The sequence below is a fragment of the Aulonocara sp. 'chitande type north' Nkhata Bay genome, linkage group LG20 (assembly GCF_057382095.1).
Source record: "Aulonocara sp. 'chitande type north' Nkhata Bay isolate Kocher_YH1m ecotype deep benthic linkage group LG20, A_spYH_male_GT1.1, whole genome shotgun sequence".
Classification (NCBI taxonomy): domain Eukaryota; kingdom Metazoa; phylum Chordata; class Actinopteri; order Cichliformes; family Cichlidae; genus Aulonocara; species Aulonocara sp. 'chitande type north' Nkhata Bay.
The window spans coordinates 35,919,401-35,935,066 of NC_141363.1; the positions used below are offsets into that span (position 1 = coordinate 35,919,401).

Sequence of the window (15,666 nt, forward strand, 5' to 3'; positions counted from 1 at the left end):
GTCTCTATATCACTTCATAGTAGCTCCTGAGAATTAAACGTGCCTGTCCAAGTTCCTCGTGCATATACCTACAACAGCCTACTGAGGTTAATTGTTCCAGACACAACGGTAGAGGCTGTCACCAGAGGAGGCAGAGCCGCTCAACACAGTGGGGCTTTGTTTCCTCTCTGATCTCTTAATATCGTCTCGCGTGCTTTACGGCCTTTGATGGCAGGCCGCGTGCTGTTATGGATGGACTGAGCGTGTCTCCTGTTTGTCACTCTGACAGACGACCATTCTGTCAGTGCCTCCCCTGAAGGCTGTCGCCGAGCCATCCACACTCCTGTCACCCCCTATCCATGCTGCTGTTACAGTGGTTCTGCCCAGGAGCAGGCAGAATTTACAAAGGGCTATTTAAAAAAAAAGGATCAGTGATATAACTTTATTAGTGGAGGCAGCATGTACATATGACTGGTCACATATGGCTGCTGTCTGTAAAGGGAAATGAATCTAGCCTGCCGCCCTTTGGGAGAAATGGCGGCTTTGTTCGTGATGTTACGAAACAGCTGCTATTTTCTAGTCTGCTGAAGAGCAAAATTCAAATCTGAACTGAATGAACTGACAATGTTTAAGCATATGTCTGAAGCCAGGAATAACAGCAATGCAAAGAAGATTTTCTGGAGCTTTGCTGTCATCAAAACCAGAGAATGAAATTTTAAATTTGGGTATTTTTGATTTGTGTGGCATCACTGCTCTTTTTTTCCTCTCTGCAGCATTAATGCTTGCTTCTTCTCGGGACTGTAGCCTGATGTCAGTATTCCGAAGCAGGAGCAGAGGGAGTTGTAGTAGTAGGAGTAGCAGAGGAGGTGTGGTACAGAAACCCAAAGCATCGGATCATCTATCAATGTCCACACCACATGCAGTCAAGCTGCACAGAGAGGACCAGGCAGACTTCAGAAATGATAATGGATCTACCGGTAGCAGAGCGACCAGGAGCAAAGGTCCCCATTTACGCCCCTGTGGCCAAATCAGCCATCAATCTAGCGAGCAAGGCCATCGGGAGGTGCAGTCAGGTGACACTTTGGTGACATATCGTTCTGTCCGCAGCCGACAAAGACATCCGTTCCCCCAGCCCCCTGTTCTAAACATCAAGGCCCCACTACGAGTGACAGGCAACTCGATTGCCACACTCTTGTCATGCGTCATCAAACATTTTGAACGCCTACCCACATGTTAACCAGTCCTCCCGACATAATTGACAAGCACAAATCAGCAGAGCAGAACACTACAGACCGACGATTTGGAGTGTGAGAGCTCGGGGGAGGGAGGCTGTTATTGTGCAGGAATATCATGGATGACAGCTTGGAAGCAAGTGTAGCAGATTGTTTGGGTGTAGACAGATGAAACAAGTGCAATGGCGTGCAAGATAAACAGTGATAAGTCACTGTAAACTGTCTACAGTAAGAGTGTGGGAATTTCAGATTAAGAATTAAGATATGTGAAGGGCCTTACCTGAAACAAAGCAGACCTGTGTTCACACATTTCATCGCCTTTGTGCCCATAATTTGCTCATCTATTTAAATGAGTTGCAGACTAATGTGTTGGCTGTTTTGGGTGCTGAGTCATACCTGGTGACACAGTTTTGATGCGGATAGGATGGGGGCAAGAGTTGAGGATACCACGGACATCTCCTAATGTCATCCCTAAAACTGGTGTTCCCCCAATCTCTAGGATGATGTCACCCACAGTGAGGCCACCACCCGGGGCTGACGTGACAAAGGGAAACTCTCCATAATCTGCTCCTCCCCCGATGGCGATCCCCAGCTCACCCGACGAACCTTGTAGAGGTACAAAGCTGTCTAGCACCTTTGAACGCCAGTGCAGCTTCTTCACCGCCGACTTAGACATGGCAAATGAACTGTTGAGAAAAGGAAACGGGTGTTTAGAGAGCGAGCAGAAGGCGTCAGGAAATAAAAAAAGGAGGGGAAAAAGTGTCGGTTACATAACAAGGAAGAGAAAGAACCTGTAACTTCATGTTATTTAACCTTTGTCAGTTTGCAGATGCCCACTGCCTGTGGAGTTGCTGCGTTTCACATCAGAGAGTCATGAATAATTCTAGCGTCACAGGTTAGGATGGCAGCTTAAAAGTCAAGAACAAGACAACATGGAAAATGTGTCTGTTTTATGCAAACATACAACAACACAACAGCCAAATGACTGTCCAGCCAAAAGACTGAGAGAAACTTTCCCTCATGCTCACTGTTCTCTTGGCTGACGTTTTATTTATGTGTAAACAAGCAGCACGGCCATGAGTGCACAGCCACAGTCACATGGGAAAATCGAGTGTGAGTTTGATGGAGGTATGAGAATCCATTTTCACATACTTGTCTTTATCCATACGTTTTCTAGATCATCAATAACCACGCCATTTATTTTCCCATGGATAGATTCTCCTACGCTCTGCTAGGGTGATGTTTTGTCCACTAATGGCAGCTGCTTACGGTAAAGAAGAGAAACAACAACCCAAAGCTGTACTGAAATACAGTTTTGGGTTGTTGCTTTTTTGTTAAAACACATTTCCTGGAGAGCAGCTGTGTGTTGGGGTGGGGTGGGAGGGTGCAGGAGGATGTAGCTGGCACGGTGAAGATTTGTTTGAGTCGTCCCTGATGTGACAGCTGCACTGCCAGAGAACAGACAATGTTCCTCTGACATTATCAGAGCAGCATTGTCACCTTAACACACGGTAAGACGGAGCCACACAAGGCACTATATCACAATCAAAAAGACAAACACAATGTGTGGACTAAAAGCTTTAGAAGTCAGGCAGGCAGATTTAATTTCCTTTGGGCAGCGTTTGGCGGGCTTTTGCCCTCAGTTTCCAGTCTTTATGCTAAGTTAAGCTACCTACCCCCCGGCTCAGGCTTCATAATTACCATAGCAACATGATGGTGATATCAATCTTCTCATCAAACACAATTAAGCATATTTCTTACTTACTTTGGAACACCTCCACTAAGTCAATTTTGCTTAAATACAATATCCCAAATGGATACTACTGATTTCCCCTTCCAGTGTGGCCAGGAAATAAGCCATTACACTTCACTTCACCAAGATGCAATCCTCTTAAAAGGCTGTGGTGACCCCTGGCTAGGCAGGGTTAACATGCACAGCACCAGACCCGGAGCTAGTAGGGAGGCCCTAGGGTCCTCTGACCCAACAGACCTAATAAGTCTGCTTCAAAGAGTGAGAGAAGGACAGGATATTTCTAATCCTTTCCAGCTGACTGGCAAATCGACTTGCAGATCTGACAGAGATCCTCTTCCATCCTCTGCTGCTGCTCAGTTAAAGAAGGGAGGTCCCTGGTGTGTGTGTGTGTTTTTATAAGATTGAATTATAAAAAACAGAACCATGAAACCCAGAAATACAGATGGGTTGTTTGTGTTTTTGCAGTGCACTCAGTGAGTAACAGGAGAGGAGAGAAAAAGGGAAAAGCAGAGGTCAGATGGAGATCGAGAGGCGCCACCCTGCCTGAGGGTTGGCGTAGGACTCACTTATTTGACCTTGCAGGACTTCAGCTCAGGCGACATGAGTCAAAACTAGAGAAATAGTTGAACCCCAAAACACACATTTCTTTCTAGAACAACAGCCTGTCACTGTTGTTCAAGCACACTTGAATTAAACACAATCAAACAAGTAGCGTTGTTTACGCCGGCATATTTCAGCCTGAAATTATGCTTATCGCTTCAGTCTTGCCAAACAGTGCCCCCAGTCCCTCTCTCTACCCCACTGTGAAACCTTCTGCAGCTACACTGTCGACCTGCTTCTCCGAAGTCAGCCAGCCATCCGCCCACACAGAAAACACAGCAATACAGCGTGCATTAAGGGTGGCGTGAGGCCAGAATACAAACAAAAGCAACTTTTTCCATTTAATCATATTGTACACAACATCTGCATCGTCCCTGAATAATAAGTCTATAAGCTGTTGGTTTTTTCATGATTTATCTAAAGATTTCTGGGAACGTCTCAACAGTAAAGATTAAAAAGCTTAAAATAAAACCACTCATAGGTATAAAGCAGTATTCTGTTGGAACTACACAGTCGCATTGTGTTTCTGCTTAACGTGTGTTGCCTGAGATGTAGTTGTTGTCTTGACCTCCTGCGTCTGATGGGGGTTTAATGAGCCACAGCCTGTCAGGTTGTTGAAGCCTGACTCGTCCTGCTGCAGACACACACTCTGACACTCTCTCTCTCTCCCTGCTGTTGGTGTTGACACTACAAACTGGCCCTGCACGCTCATCTTACCATGTTCATTAAAAACACATTGTCATCAAGGCTGGGGAGGAGCAAGGGCTACTGACTCTACGCAGTGATCTTATCATGTTAGATTTAATAGATTACTAAGAAATCATTTGTTTGCATTTAATATAATTTTGAATATGATGATCTTACCTGTATCGGACCATATCTGTATAAATCAGTTACTCCACATAGCTGAAAATTAAGCAAATACAGGAGTGGCATGAATTGCAATTCCTTGAATGGCAAGTTTTTAAAAACTGAAAGAGGAAGAAAGAACCAATCTACATGGACTTCCATGTTAAAACAAACTACACAGCAGAAATTTCATTTAGTCTCCATAGCTAATTTTCCACCTTTATGTCAACTGTAATGACTGATTTCTTGTGTGAAATCAGTGTGGAAGTCTTTTAAACCTGGATTATCTCTGATGACCACTAGTTGCACAAAGAAGTCTGCATGCATAGACTCCTATGGAAAATTGCCCTCAGCCCAGTAATCACTTTCCTAATGAGTTTGGCATAGTACGCTACGATGCTCATTTTGATGGATTTGATTGGCAAGTGACTACTATATGAGCATGCGCTGGCAAAATAGGACTTTACAAACCAATAGATGTTATCAATGCAACTTTGTCCATGTTTTAAATAGTCTGCAGTGCCACCTCAGCAACATCCAGGAAGCTGTTTCTTCAGTTTTAGTGTGTTAAATTCTAGCAGTTTACATGTATGCTGTTTAGCATTAATTAACAGATAGCAGTTGCCAAGCATTAACCAGTAACTTAGTATTCCACTTTCTGATTCACATATATTTATTTTTGGTTCCAAAAATCCAAGATGGCAATGGCCATAATGCTACAAAATAGGCTTCAAAAGGAGAACATAACCCAAAAGGTGATATTGCCTTTAGCCTATTGCATGAAAACATGAATGAATTTTCTGAAATACTAATTAGATTTTGTGTCATATGAAATTTCCTTTGATCAAAATCGCAAAACGTGACTGCTTGAACTGATTATGAGATGAAAATGATGAGCTCTTAATCATCCTCTCATGCTGATTCAAAGCAAACCTAAAAATATGCAGCTATGCTAGAAGCAATGTGACTGTCTTTTAAGCTAAAGTCAGCCACATGTTCCCAATAAGCATGGCAACATGCTGAGAGATAACAGCTGTAGTTTCTACCTTGTTCTTGATCTTATCAACCATCTTATCAAATAAAGAGCAGTAAAAGGGATCCCAGCAGTTTTGCAAGGATTTGGGCCCAAACCATAAACACAGGACTAATTGAAATATTAAATTATTAAATATTAGTTTTAAGATGTCGACAAATAAAAAAGTGAATCACTAAAGTCTAAGGAGCTTGGAAAGAGAGTGACTGGACTTCATTAAGTTGCTTGAACGAAACTTAAAGAAGTCCAGCCGTTTTCTTTCCAAGCTCCTTAGACTACCATGAGCTGGATGACTGAGAACCTGCACAGGCATGTCAGACATGTATCACTAAAGTTGTAAGACTAATGAAGCTGATCCTGTGGAAACATAAATCTGTGTACTTAATGCCAAATCAATCAAGAGGTACACTATAAGGAAACATGAACCAAGTTACCTTCACGTTACACCTACTGGAGCTGCTTGAACATAGAAACCTATGTTATGAAGCACCCAGTGCGCAGTTTTTGTGCTGATGTTAATGTCAGAAGAAGTTTGGAATTCTATGACGTCAAAGCTCTGCAACTTCAAGACTCACGCTTCGACTTTGCAATAACACCACTTAGTAACTCATTGACTATCTATGAGGGAAGAAATTTCACAAATTGGTTGCAGCGGCGACATTCTTTAAAATAATCAGTGACAAATTTTTGTGAAGGCAGACTGTATGGCTAGGTGTTTGATTTTGATTTATACTTGATTTTATACATTTTATTTTTATACAATGGAACTAAAAACACCTGAATTAAAAGATAAAGAGGTGTGGTCCAAAGCTTTTGTCAATATAGTATCTTTCCACTATGAAACACATTAAATAGTGACATGGAAGACAGTAGGATTCATCCACTGGGGGCTGTAATTGCCTGTACATAATTTAATAGCAATTCATTACACAGTTATGAGCTTAATATGGACCAAAGTAATTGCCCCACTAGCACTGCTATAAGTAAAGCCATTCTGAGAGCATGAATTACATAGACTGAACAATATGCAGGGTCACAGATATCTAAGCCTATAAAAAGAATGCTCTATAGAGATTCCTGACCTTTAGGTCAGAAAAGAGCTGACCAATACATATCCTGTTTCACTGACTTCCTCTGCACCAGTGAGGATCTCTACAGTTTGCAACCTCTGCCTTTCAGTGTAATTTCAACCCCCACAGTGATCTGTCAGGGGCAAAACACACAACTCCTTGATTTAGTCTATTCTTAGTGCCCATTTTGTTCCTCATCATATCTGTTTATTCAGAAACTACAGTGCATGTGCTACAGGCTACGAGTCAGTGTATAACACAAACAGCTGTGCCTCACAGATTTCTGTATGAAAATGTCTTTTTGCCCTGAACTACATGAGCACTCATTATCCACAGAACATTTGTCGTTCTTAGCTAATTAACCACAATAGTTATTTTTCCAATAAAAGAAAGTGAAAGTGCACTTTAAGCCTCAACACAATATAATAACACCTTCTGAAACAGCAGTGCAAAAAGCTGCATTTATAGGTAACAAAATCCTTTACAGTGATTAGTCTAAAAGGCCATTTTACCCCTGGCAGTTCATAGTCATGATCAGAATATTTTTATTACACGACAAATTAACTTAGCGGTTATTTCAGGTTGGATCTCGAGGGTGTTAATTTATTAAAGTTACAGAGATGAGTTTTGCCACGGAGCTCAATAATTCAAAGTCAACTTGAAGCAACGAAGCAAGGACAAGAGGGAATAGCACTTGACATTGGACCGGACGATGTCTTGAAAGACCTTCAAGAAGAAACCCCCCCCCAGGTGTAAGCAAAACACATCAGTTAAGACGGGTGAATAATTGAATTGCTCGGTAAAAAGTGTCTCTGGTGAGGCCAGCAAAACAAGAACATCTTGTCGTGACAGATTTATCCAGCAGGGCGAAGCCAAGGTGCACAGACTTCCATTCAAAGCAGCACTTAAAACTGTTTTATTGACCATACAGCTGTTAGCAATGAATTTAACCTTCGTTTTGGCACCTTAACACCTATTCTCAAAGTCTGCCTGTATCGATAATAGAGGTCCAGCTTTATGGGGAAAGCAGCGACTGTCAGCTCTCGTGATTCTCCACATGTTCCTGATGTCTATCTAGATGCCGGCCCTCATCCCCATCAAAGCCGTCTCTCAGCTTGTAGATCACTCTCTGACATAATCAGCTTTGACAAAAGCAGAGTTTGTTCAACTTCTTCCAAAGATGAGAAACTTTTAACGCAATCAGCGTTTTGCCTCTGAGTTGTTGCTCTAATCAAACGCCGCTCTCCCCAGTTTAATCATCTCATTTTAAATCTTCACGTCATTAATTGTTGTCCTGCTGCTTCACGAAGCAGCAGAACTAGTATGTGCTCATAAAAGCTTCTTGGTTGCTTTGACTTGGTGGAGTCACGCTTGCTCTGCTGTCCACATTTTGTTGCAGCTCTAAATGGAGCCTCCGGTAATGAAATTAGCCTGGGCAATTAGCTCAGCTACGATGCTCTTTGAATTTATGTAAGCTTATTTTGTATTTCATGCATGCTCGCTGAAATGCAAGGCGACGAACAGTTGTCTTTCCTAAATGTAAATTCTGGTGGATATTGATGAACTGACTTTGTGTTTTGTCAGCTAGAATGTGACCAGCATGCCTAAGCGCTCCATTTGTTGGTCTCTCTGCAAATGCTGGCAATAAATAAACAGAACAAAACAACAAAACAATAAGAGAGGGTTTGTTTGTTTTTATACAACGCTGCATAAGCCAGTCAGCATGACTGTGCATTACAAAATAATTACTGACCAACAACACTATTGCTCCACATCAAACCTTTGAAACGGCTATAATAAATGTCCACTGACATTCATGACACTGCGTGACACTGAAGCAGAAACAGTGTTTTTACTATTGCTGATTAGATCATCCAGAGAAGGTACGGTAAACAGATGAAAAAGGAACAAAGTCAAATAATTTTTGATCCTTGTTTCATAAGTGTTAGGATTTCCTGCTAATTTATTTCTCATGACTTTAAATTGCATGAAGTGTTACATTAATTATTTTCATAATCATTTAATCTCCTGCTTATTTTTCCAAATATTGCATCAACTTCTAAATCTGTAAAATGTAAAAACAACAACAAAGGCCCAGCATGATGTCTTTAAAAGGCCTAAACCAAAAGACATTTCAGTCAGATGGCAGCTCTAGTTAGTGTTCAACATCAAAGCTCCAAGCTCAGCACTTCATAATACACTCACTGCCACTTTATTAGGTATACTTGTAGTATCAAATGAATGAATTAGCTAATAACAAGGCATCAACTGAGTGCACTTAGGCAGACCTAATAATGTTATGAAGTTCAAACTGCGCATCAGAGTGAGGAAGATTTAAAGGACTTAAAAGTGGTGTGGTCGTTGCCAGAGGGGCTGTTCTAGGTATTTCAGCAATTGCGGCTCTACTGGGATTTTTTCCACACATCAATTTCTGGGATTTTTAAAAAAGAGGAAATATCCAGTAAGCAGCAGTTCTGTGGGTGAAAATGCCTTGTTTATGTCAGAGGTTAGAGGACAATGGCCAGACTGCCTCAAGCTGATAGGCAACAGTAACCACTCAGTAAAACCAAGGTATGCAGAAGACATCGCTGAACACACGTCAAACTGTGAAGCAGATGGGCTAAAGGGGCATTAGACCACATCAGGTGCAACTCCTGCGAGCTACGAGGTGGAAACTAAGACTACAGTTCATATGGGCTCACAGAAAATTGTACAAAAAAAGATTGGGCAAATGTTGCCAGATCTGATCAGCCTCACTTTATGGTGTGACATTCAGATGATGGGGTAAAGATTTGTTATAAATAGCATAAAAGCATCCTGATTTCTATCAGTTTTTCAGGATTTTGGTTGTAGAATATTGTAGGAGATTATTTTTTGGCACACTCTGGGCCCTTAGTACCAGTTGAGCAACATTTAAATGCCACAGCCCACCTGACCTGAGTACTAATACTGGACATGTTCATCCCTTATGGAGAAAGTGCCTTCTGACAGCTGTGTCCAGTAGGATAACAAGACACGTGTCACAAATCTCAGATGATCTATAACTTATTTCTTGAACATGACAATGAGTCCCCTTTACTCAAATGGCGTCCACAGTCACCAGATCTCAATCCAATAGACCACCTTTGGGATGTGGTGAAACGGGAGATTACAGTATAATCATGGATGTGCAGCTGGCAACTGTGTGATGCTATCATGTCAATAAGAGCCAAAATCTCTGAGGAACGTTGCCAGCATTCCTCATCCTGGAGACTACACGTTAGAGAGTTAATTAGCAGGTTAAAAGGAAACGATTATCAGAATGCAAAGAACACAGCCATGATTGTCCATGTGTTTTAGATTTATTTTTCTTTATATCTAAAGTATTTTAACTAAACGAGTGATTGAGACACATTGACTGATTCGTTCTGACGAGATAAAATAAGGTTACACTAAATGACAGACTTAAAAATATACACATTCTACTCAGAAGAAGAACAAAATTAACTCACCTAAGCTGCCGTCACATATGGGAGTGAAAAGAGTGAGTGCAGACCTTATATAATGTGAGCAGGTGAATTCAGTTGAGCAACAAAGGAACACGGGAGCCAATCAGTAGTGAGGAAACCAGGACAGGAAGTGAGGTAAGGGAGGTGAGGAGTGGATGAGTGAGGAAAAGAACAAATGAAGTAAGACTCTTTGCTACAGGTGGATTCTGGAGTCAAAACAGTAGCACTGACATGTTAAAGGAAGACGTGTAACATTTGTAGCTATGCATCACTACTCTATACAAAAGGGTGACAAATAAAACCCAATATAATGTGTGAGGTATGAGGTATTTGGCCTTCAAGCAGCACCAGAACAGCTTCAGAACTCCCTCGACTGATTCTTCAGGAGATGTAAATGAAAGTATTTGTGAATCATTCTTCCAAAAAATATTTCCTCATTGGTGTTTTGATGGTGGTGACGGAGGGACACATCAGTTCAAATTTTTCCACAGGTGTTCACTCGGGTTAAGATCTGGTGACAGCGAAGGCCATAGCATTGATTGATCCACATCATTTTCATAATCATTAAGTCCCTCAGTGACCCCTTGTGCCTTTTTACGGATATATATTGATTTGTACTGGCCCTTCCACTAGACGTACATGTGAACCCAAACCATCCAAGTATTATTATACATCCCATTGCATAACAGAGCCAGATCCTCTCCACTGTGGGTCAGGAGTTCAAGGTTTTCCTTGACCGAGTGACCCTACTCTGCATAGTTTCTGATTACCTTTCTCCTGATTGACTTATTGATTACTCACCTAATCATTTATGTTCTAAATGAAAAGAGTTTGGTCTGTTGAGCCCACCAAAAAAGCTATTTGTTGTTTAATTGACATTTTGATTGGAGTTTAATTTTTGTTGTAAAATAATTCATTCATTCCATCCATAGGGGCAGCAGTTTTAGCAGAGATCCCTAGATCTCCCTCTCCCTGGCCATCTCCTTTAGCTCTTGTAGGGGGACGCAAGGCATTCCCAAATTAACCAGGAGGTGTAATCTGTCCAGCACGTCCTGAATCTGCCCTGTCACCTTGTTCCTTTAATGCCTTACCTAGGGAAGTCAAGGAGGCATCTTAGCCAGATGGCTGGACCACCTCAACTAGCTCCTTTTGATGTGGTAGAAGTGCAGCTCATAATCAATAAATTGATTATCATTATTAATTTTTTAGCTCAGTCTTTATGAACTAACTCACATTGTTTAAAGCATCATTCCAGGGTTACACCTAACTATTAATGATTGGTTTGTTTGGACTTATCAATAAGTCTTTTTGTCCTAAACTAGCCTCATTGTGACAAAGTCCATAATGACTTCCTAAATCACACAAGGTAAAGAAATTGAACAAAACCAGAGAATATTTTAGTCTTTAAAATAACTGCTGATAAATTAAATCCATTTATTTCTAACATTTCTGACATTAATTCTGAAAAGAGCCCAGAATGCATCTTGAAACATTTATCTAGGAAGTTCAGAGAAAAAAGGGTATTTAGTGAAAAATTAGGTACCAGTGAAGAAAAGAAAACCTTCAGCTGAACCCATCCCACACACTGAGCACTATAGGCTCATCTGTTCCCTCTAACCTGTGGTGAGGCACACTGCTCTTAGTCTTGCAGCATCCTCCCAGGAGGTGTTGGAGGTCAGCCAAGTAAAGCATCTTAAATAACCAGTGACCTTAAATTCATGAGACTGGTGGAGTGGCAGACAGATGGAAAATGCACAGGAAAATTCTCCCAGCTCCGACTTTGTCGCCTTATCGCTTACCCATGCCCTGACCTCTCGCTCCGAACATTTACACCAAACTGCACAAGCAACACCGGGTGTACTAAACCTCCCTGATGCTCACTCTCTCTCAAATCTAGGGCATGGGAGTGCTCAACATAAAACAAACAGCAGTGGCAGATTTATAAATATAAGATTAAATGCTTGTGGGTTCAAAATGCCATGCACAGTGGCATACACATGCACTAAAGCATTTTCCACTCTTACACAATCAATATAAACTTAACACAATGAAGAGCTGATAAGAATAGAAGGAATGAAAAAAATTTTTTCTCTGCACGGCATCAACAAATCCAAAAATGAGTTCATGTTTTTATTGAACTATTACTAAGCTGCTTGGGTGTTGACGACAAAAGGGGATTTAGTGCGAGATCCAAAAATTGTTGAGCTTTGGAGCAACACCCAGATAAACACACAAACACAAACACACACACCTGAAAGGATAACACCAGCTCAATGATGCTCGCCTTGGGCAAACTGTATATTTAGAGTCACGGGATCAAGGTCAAGGCAGGAGGCACGTTAGTGGGTCACTTTATGTTGTGCAGACTCTCGGCTCCTCTGAGGACCAGCTCTGTGACAACAGGTCCCCTTTTACGCAAAAGTGGTGCACCCCTCGCTGCGATCCCAGATTAGCTCTCATCAGGAAGACGGAGCAGTTTAATTAAACACAGCAGATCAGCTCCTCAACAGTGATGATGGATAAGAGAGACCAAAAGGGAAAAGCAGAAAGAAATTAGGAAAATTCAAAGCGGATGGAAAAAATAAAAAAGGGGGAATCAGTGGAAGCCTGGAAGGAAACAGAATCCAAACAGAGAAGGGTGCGGTAACCTTATGAAAGAATGGCTGAAATCATAATAACAAAATGAATAATTCAAAAGGAAATGGGAGGGAAGGTTCAGTTCACTATAATGAGCATTTTTGTGAGGTCGCAGTTTGGTAACCTAAGCAGGCCCTCAAGTATATGTGTCTGTGTGTGCCTTCAGTTGTGTGTGTGGAAGAGAGATACTGCTGATTCAGTAGGGATGGGTGAAGGTGACCCTCGCGCTTGCTCCTGCTGCCAGTCTCACCACCTGATATTGATCCCAGTTGTCCAACTCAGATCTGACTCAAGGATACAAGGATTCATTGCCTTCTTGACATTTCAAATATGGAACTGTGTAAATTGTAACTCCACACACTAGCATTGATTAGTTATTGATTTTCTACCTAAGTCAGAGTAAACCACTTAAAGGCAGCTTCGCCGATCCAAACTGAATTTCAGTGTGTGTGCAGGTATGGCCACGAGAGGTAGTTCCAGCATGGGCATGCTTTTGTTGTTGTTGAAATTTCATATCAGACTGCACACAAACTGCCGAGAACTAAGAATAGAGCAAGCTACAACTGTAGAATTCAAAAGCAGTGGCTGGGAGCAAAGGTTTGGACCACAGATGGGAGAATGTGCCTGCGTAGCCCTGCCCTGTCAAGGGTAAACTGCCTTGAAACACACACACACATACTTTGTTTTCACCACACCTTAAAACAGATGCATGAATATTCATGATGCCGAAGGACACAGGAGGTACATAATTAGACAATCACCAACTCCCAGATGACATGCATTACTACGACAGAGGAGAAATGCACCTCACTTCATCCTCCCCTCTTATTAGCGGTGAAAGGGGAGTTGACATGCATTTCCACTTACTGGTGGTTAAAACTTGAGCTGGATAACTGGAAACAAAAGGGGGACAAATGCAGAATAAAAGGCTCTCCTTATTTATGTGCAAAACAGGTGCTGGATGCATAGGTGAAGCTAAGGCAAAACAAACAGTGTGAGTACCAGAGCAGAAGGAGCTCTCAGTGTGTGGACTACCTAACACACCATGTATGTTGCTCTACTAACAAATTAAAGATTTATATTAACAGCATAATCTTGACTGCTTTCTAAACCCAGGGCAATGCACGCTATTAACTCAGGGTTACACATCCATCAATTTAATACAAGATGCCTTTATCGAACCAGGACACACCCTAAACGAACTGCAACAAAGACACTCACACACGCAAGCATGTACAGAGAGCTGCCAGGCACTTGTTCACATGCATGCACACACCTGGCTGTGAACTATAGAGTGCATTTTGCAAGTCAGTCTATTTCTGAGGGCAAAATGGGTGCAGGTGCATCGAGCATTTCATTAAGACCATTTCTGGAGCAGGGGATTGAAAAGTGGAGAGAAAAAACACACACGGGCGAATGGATTTATGAAACGGGGCTCAACAAACTTTCGAAAGCCATTCAAGGGTTCATGTGCACACATATACACACAGATACACACACAACCAAGCATGCGCACGTGATTAACAGCTGCTACATCTGTTAAAACTGACATTGTTATCCAAAAGATCTGCCACCCTAATCACAAACCCACATTCTTCACACTCTCTCTCACACACACGCAGGCTGACTAGTTTACATGCATACACACACTCTCTCTCTCTCTCCTCTCAGTCCACCCTCTACCTCCCCCCTCATCTCACCTCACACACACTTGGCTTACACACAACAAATTCTCAGATTTCCCATATTTAGGGAAATACTAACCTGCCTTGCCGCTGACACACACACATCCTCTTCAAGCAGTTCAGCCTTTCAAAGAGGATCCGTTTGAACGCGTCTATATACATTGACCCGACTGAGGTTAAATGACAAGCCAGTATACTTAATTAAAATGAGTTGCTTTGTTAAAAAGCAACGGCAGTAACAGTAGCAGCAGCAGTCCGGTGTATAATTTTTTTTTTTAAAAAGGTGTGGGAATGCAGTGATGTGTAGATGCTGCCACTGTATCCCAGACAAAGTCAGATACGATGTGCGCGGCTGACGGGATATATTTGGACACTAGTGATGCTCTGAGAGCTGTGCTGATCTTAGAGAGAGAGAGAGGGAGAGAGGGGAGAGGAGAGAGAGGGAAAATAACACACACACACACACTGTCGGCCAAATGTGACAGCGGCCGCTCATAATTTGTAACAGCTGCTGCACTGCTGTGGGCAAACCAGCGTGGAGGATGGATGAAAGACGTGGTTACAAATGTTTAACTTGTGCAATAAGTGTCAATAATAATGGCCAGACTTACCTCCATGTCCGCCTTACTCGCTTCAAATCCTCCCTTCCTTGTTTGCGAGATGGTCCAGGTTAATTGTTTACGGATGCATAGTTATTTGATCGATGCAACTGCAGCAGCTAACAAAAAGACCAACATCGGTACTATCGATTTGACCGGGTAGAGGTGTCATTGAACTGCAGGCGCGGTGCTCCCGGGGCGTAAGTGAGAAAGACAAAATTAGATTAGGCTTTACTGTCCGGTTGAAAGTGCGGGTATAGGCTGCAGCTGGTGCAACTAAAATGGACTTTTGCAGCGATAGAAACAGTGAAAGCATAAATGGCAAGTGAGAAGGTTATCTTGAGAAGTTAAGGAGCACGGAGGGGAGGGAATAAAAGAGTTAAAAGTACCGCCCCTGTTAGGTCGCTTTGTACCTGCAGCAGCAGCAGCAGTAGCAGCATCACTTTTCGCTTACGAGTTAAAGGCGTGAAAGCAAGATTTAAACAGGAGACTTTCTAAGCCACAATTGCGCTGCAGGTTATTTAATCCAGCGCTGGCAAGCGTGGTTTCGTAATAAAACCATAAATGTGAGGTTAGTGAAGGTGAGAATCTAGGTTGTCCTTCAGGGATGTTGCAAGTATGTTTTGGGACGTATGGGAGCCCGGATACACCGCTGGCTACTGCTTTTCGAAACACGAATGAAAACTGATTTCAAATGCTTGTAAAATTATGAAAATAATGCAGAAATAGTCTTATAAACTT

At 42.0% G+C, this 15,666-nt stretch overlaps 1 protein-coding gene across 3 annotated transcripts in view; it reads right to left on the reverse strand.

The window, feature by feature from the left end:
* The window catches only part of magixb (MAGI family member, X-linked b), a 50,396-nt gene extending 34,743 nt beyond the window's left edge, over nucleotides 1-15,653 (reverse strand). Inside the window, exons 1-2 of one of the 3 annotated variants that reach the window (XM_086278788.1) lie at nucleotides 14,938-15,653; nucleotides 1,608-1,897 (exon numbers count right to left, since the gene is read on the reverse strand). In XM_086278788.1, the coding sequence (XP_086134914.1) occupies nucleotides 1,608-1,887 (280 nt within the window). In that variant the 5' untranslated portion in view covers nucleotides 1,888-1,897; nucleotides 14,938-15,653. Of the gene's footprint in view, nucleotides 1-1,607; nucleotides 1,898-14,405; nucleotides 14,654-14,937 lie in introns of those variants that run through there. The other 2 variants (XM_086278787.1, XM_086278789.1) reach the window with 2 other exon arrangements.
* Nucleotides 15,654-15,666: the final 13 nt, after the last annotated feature.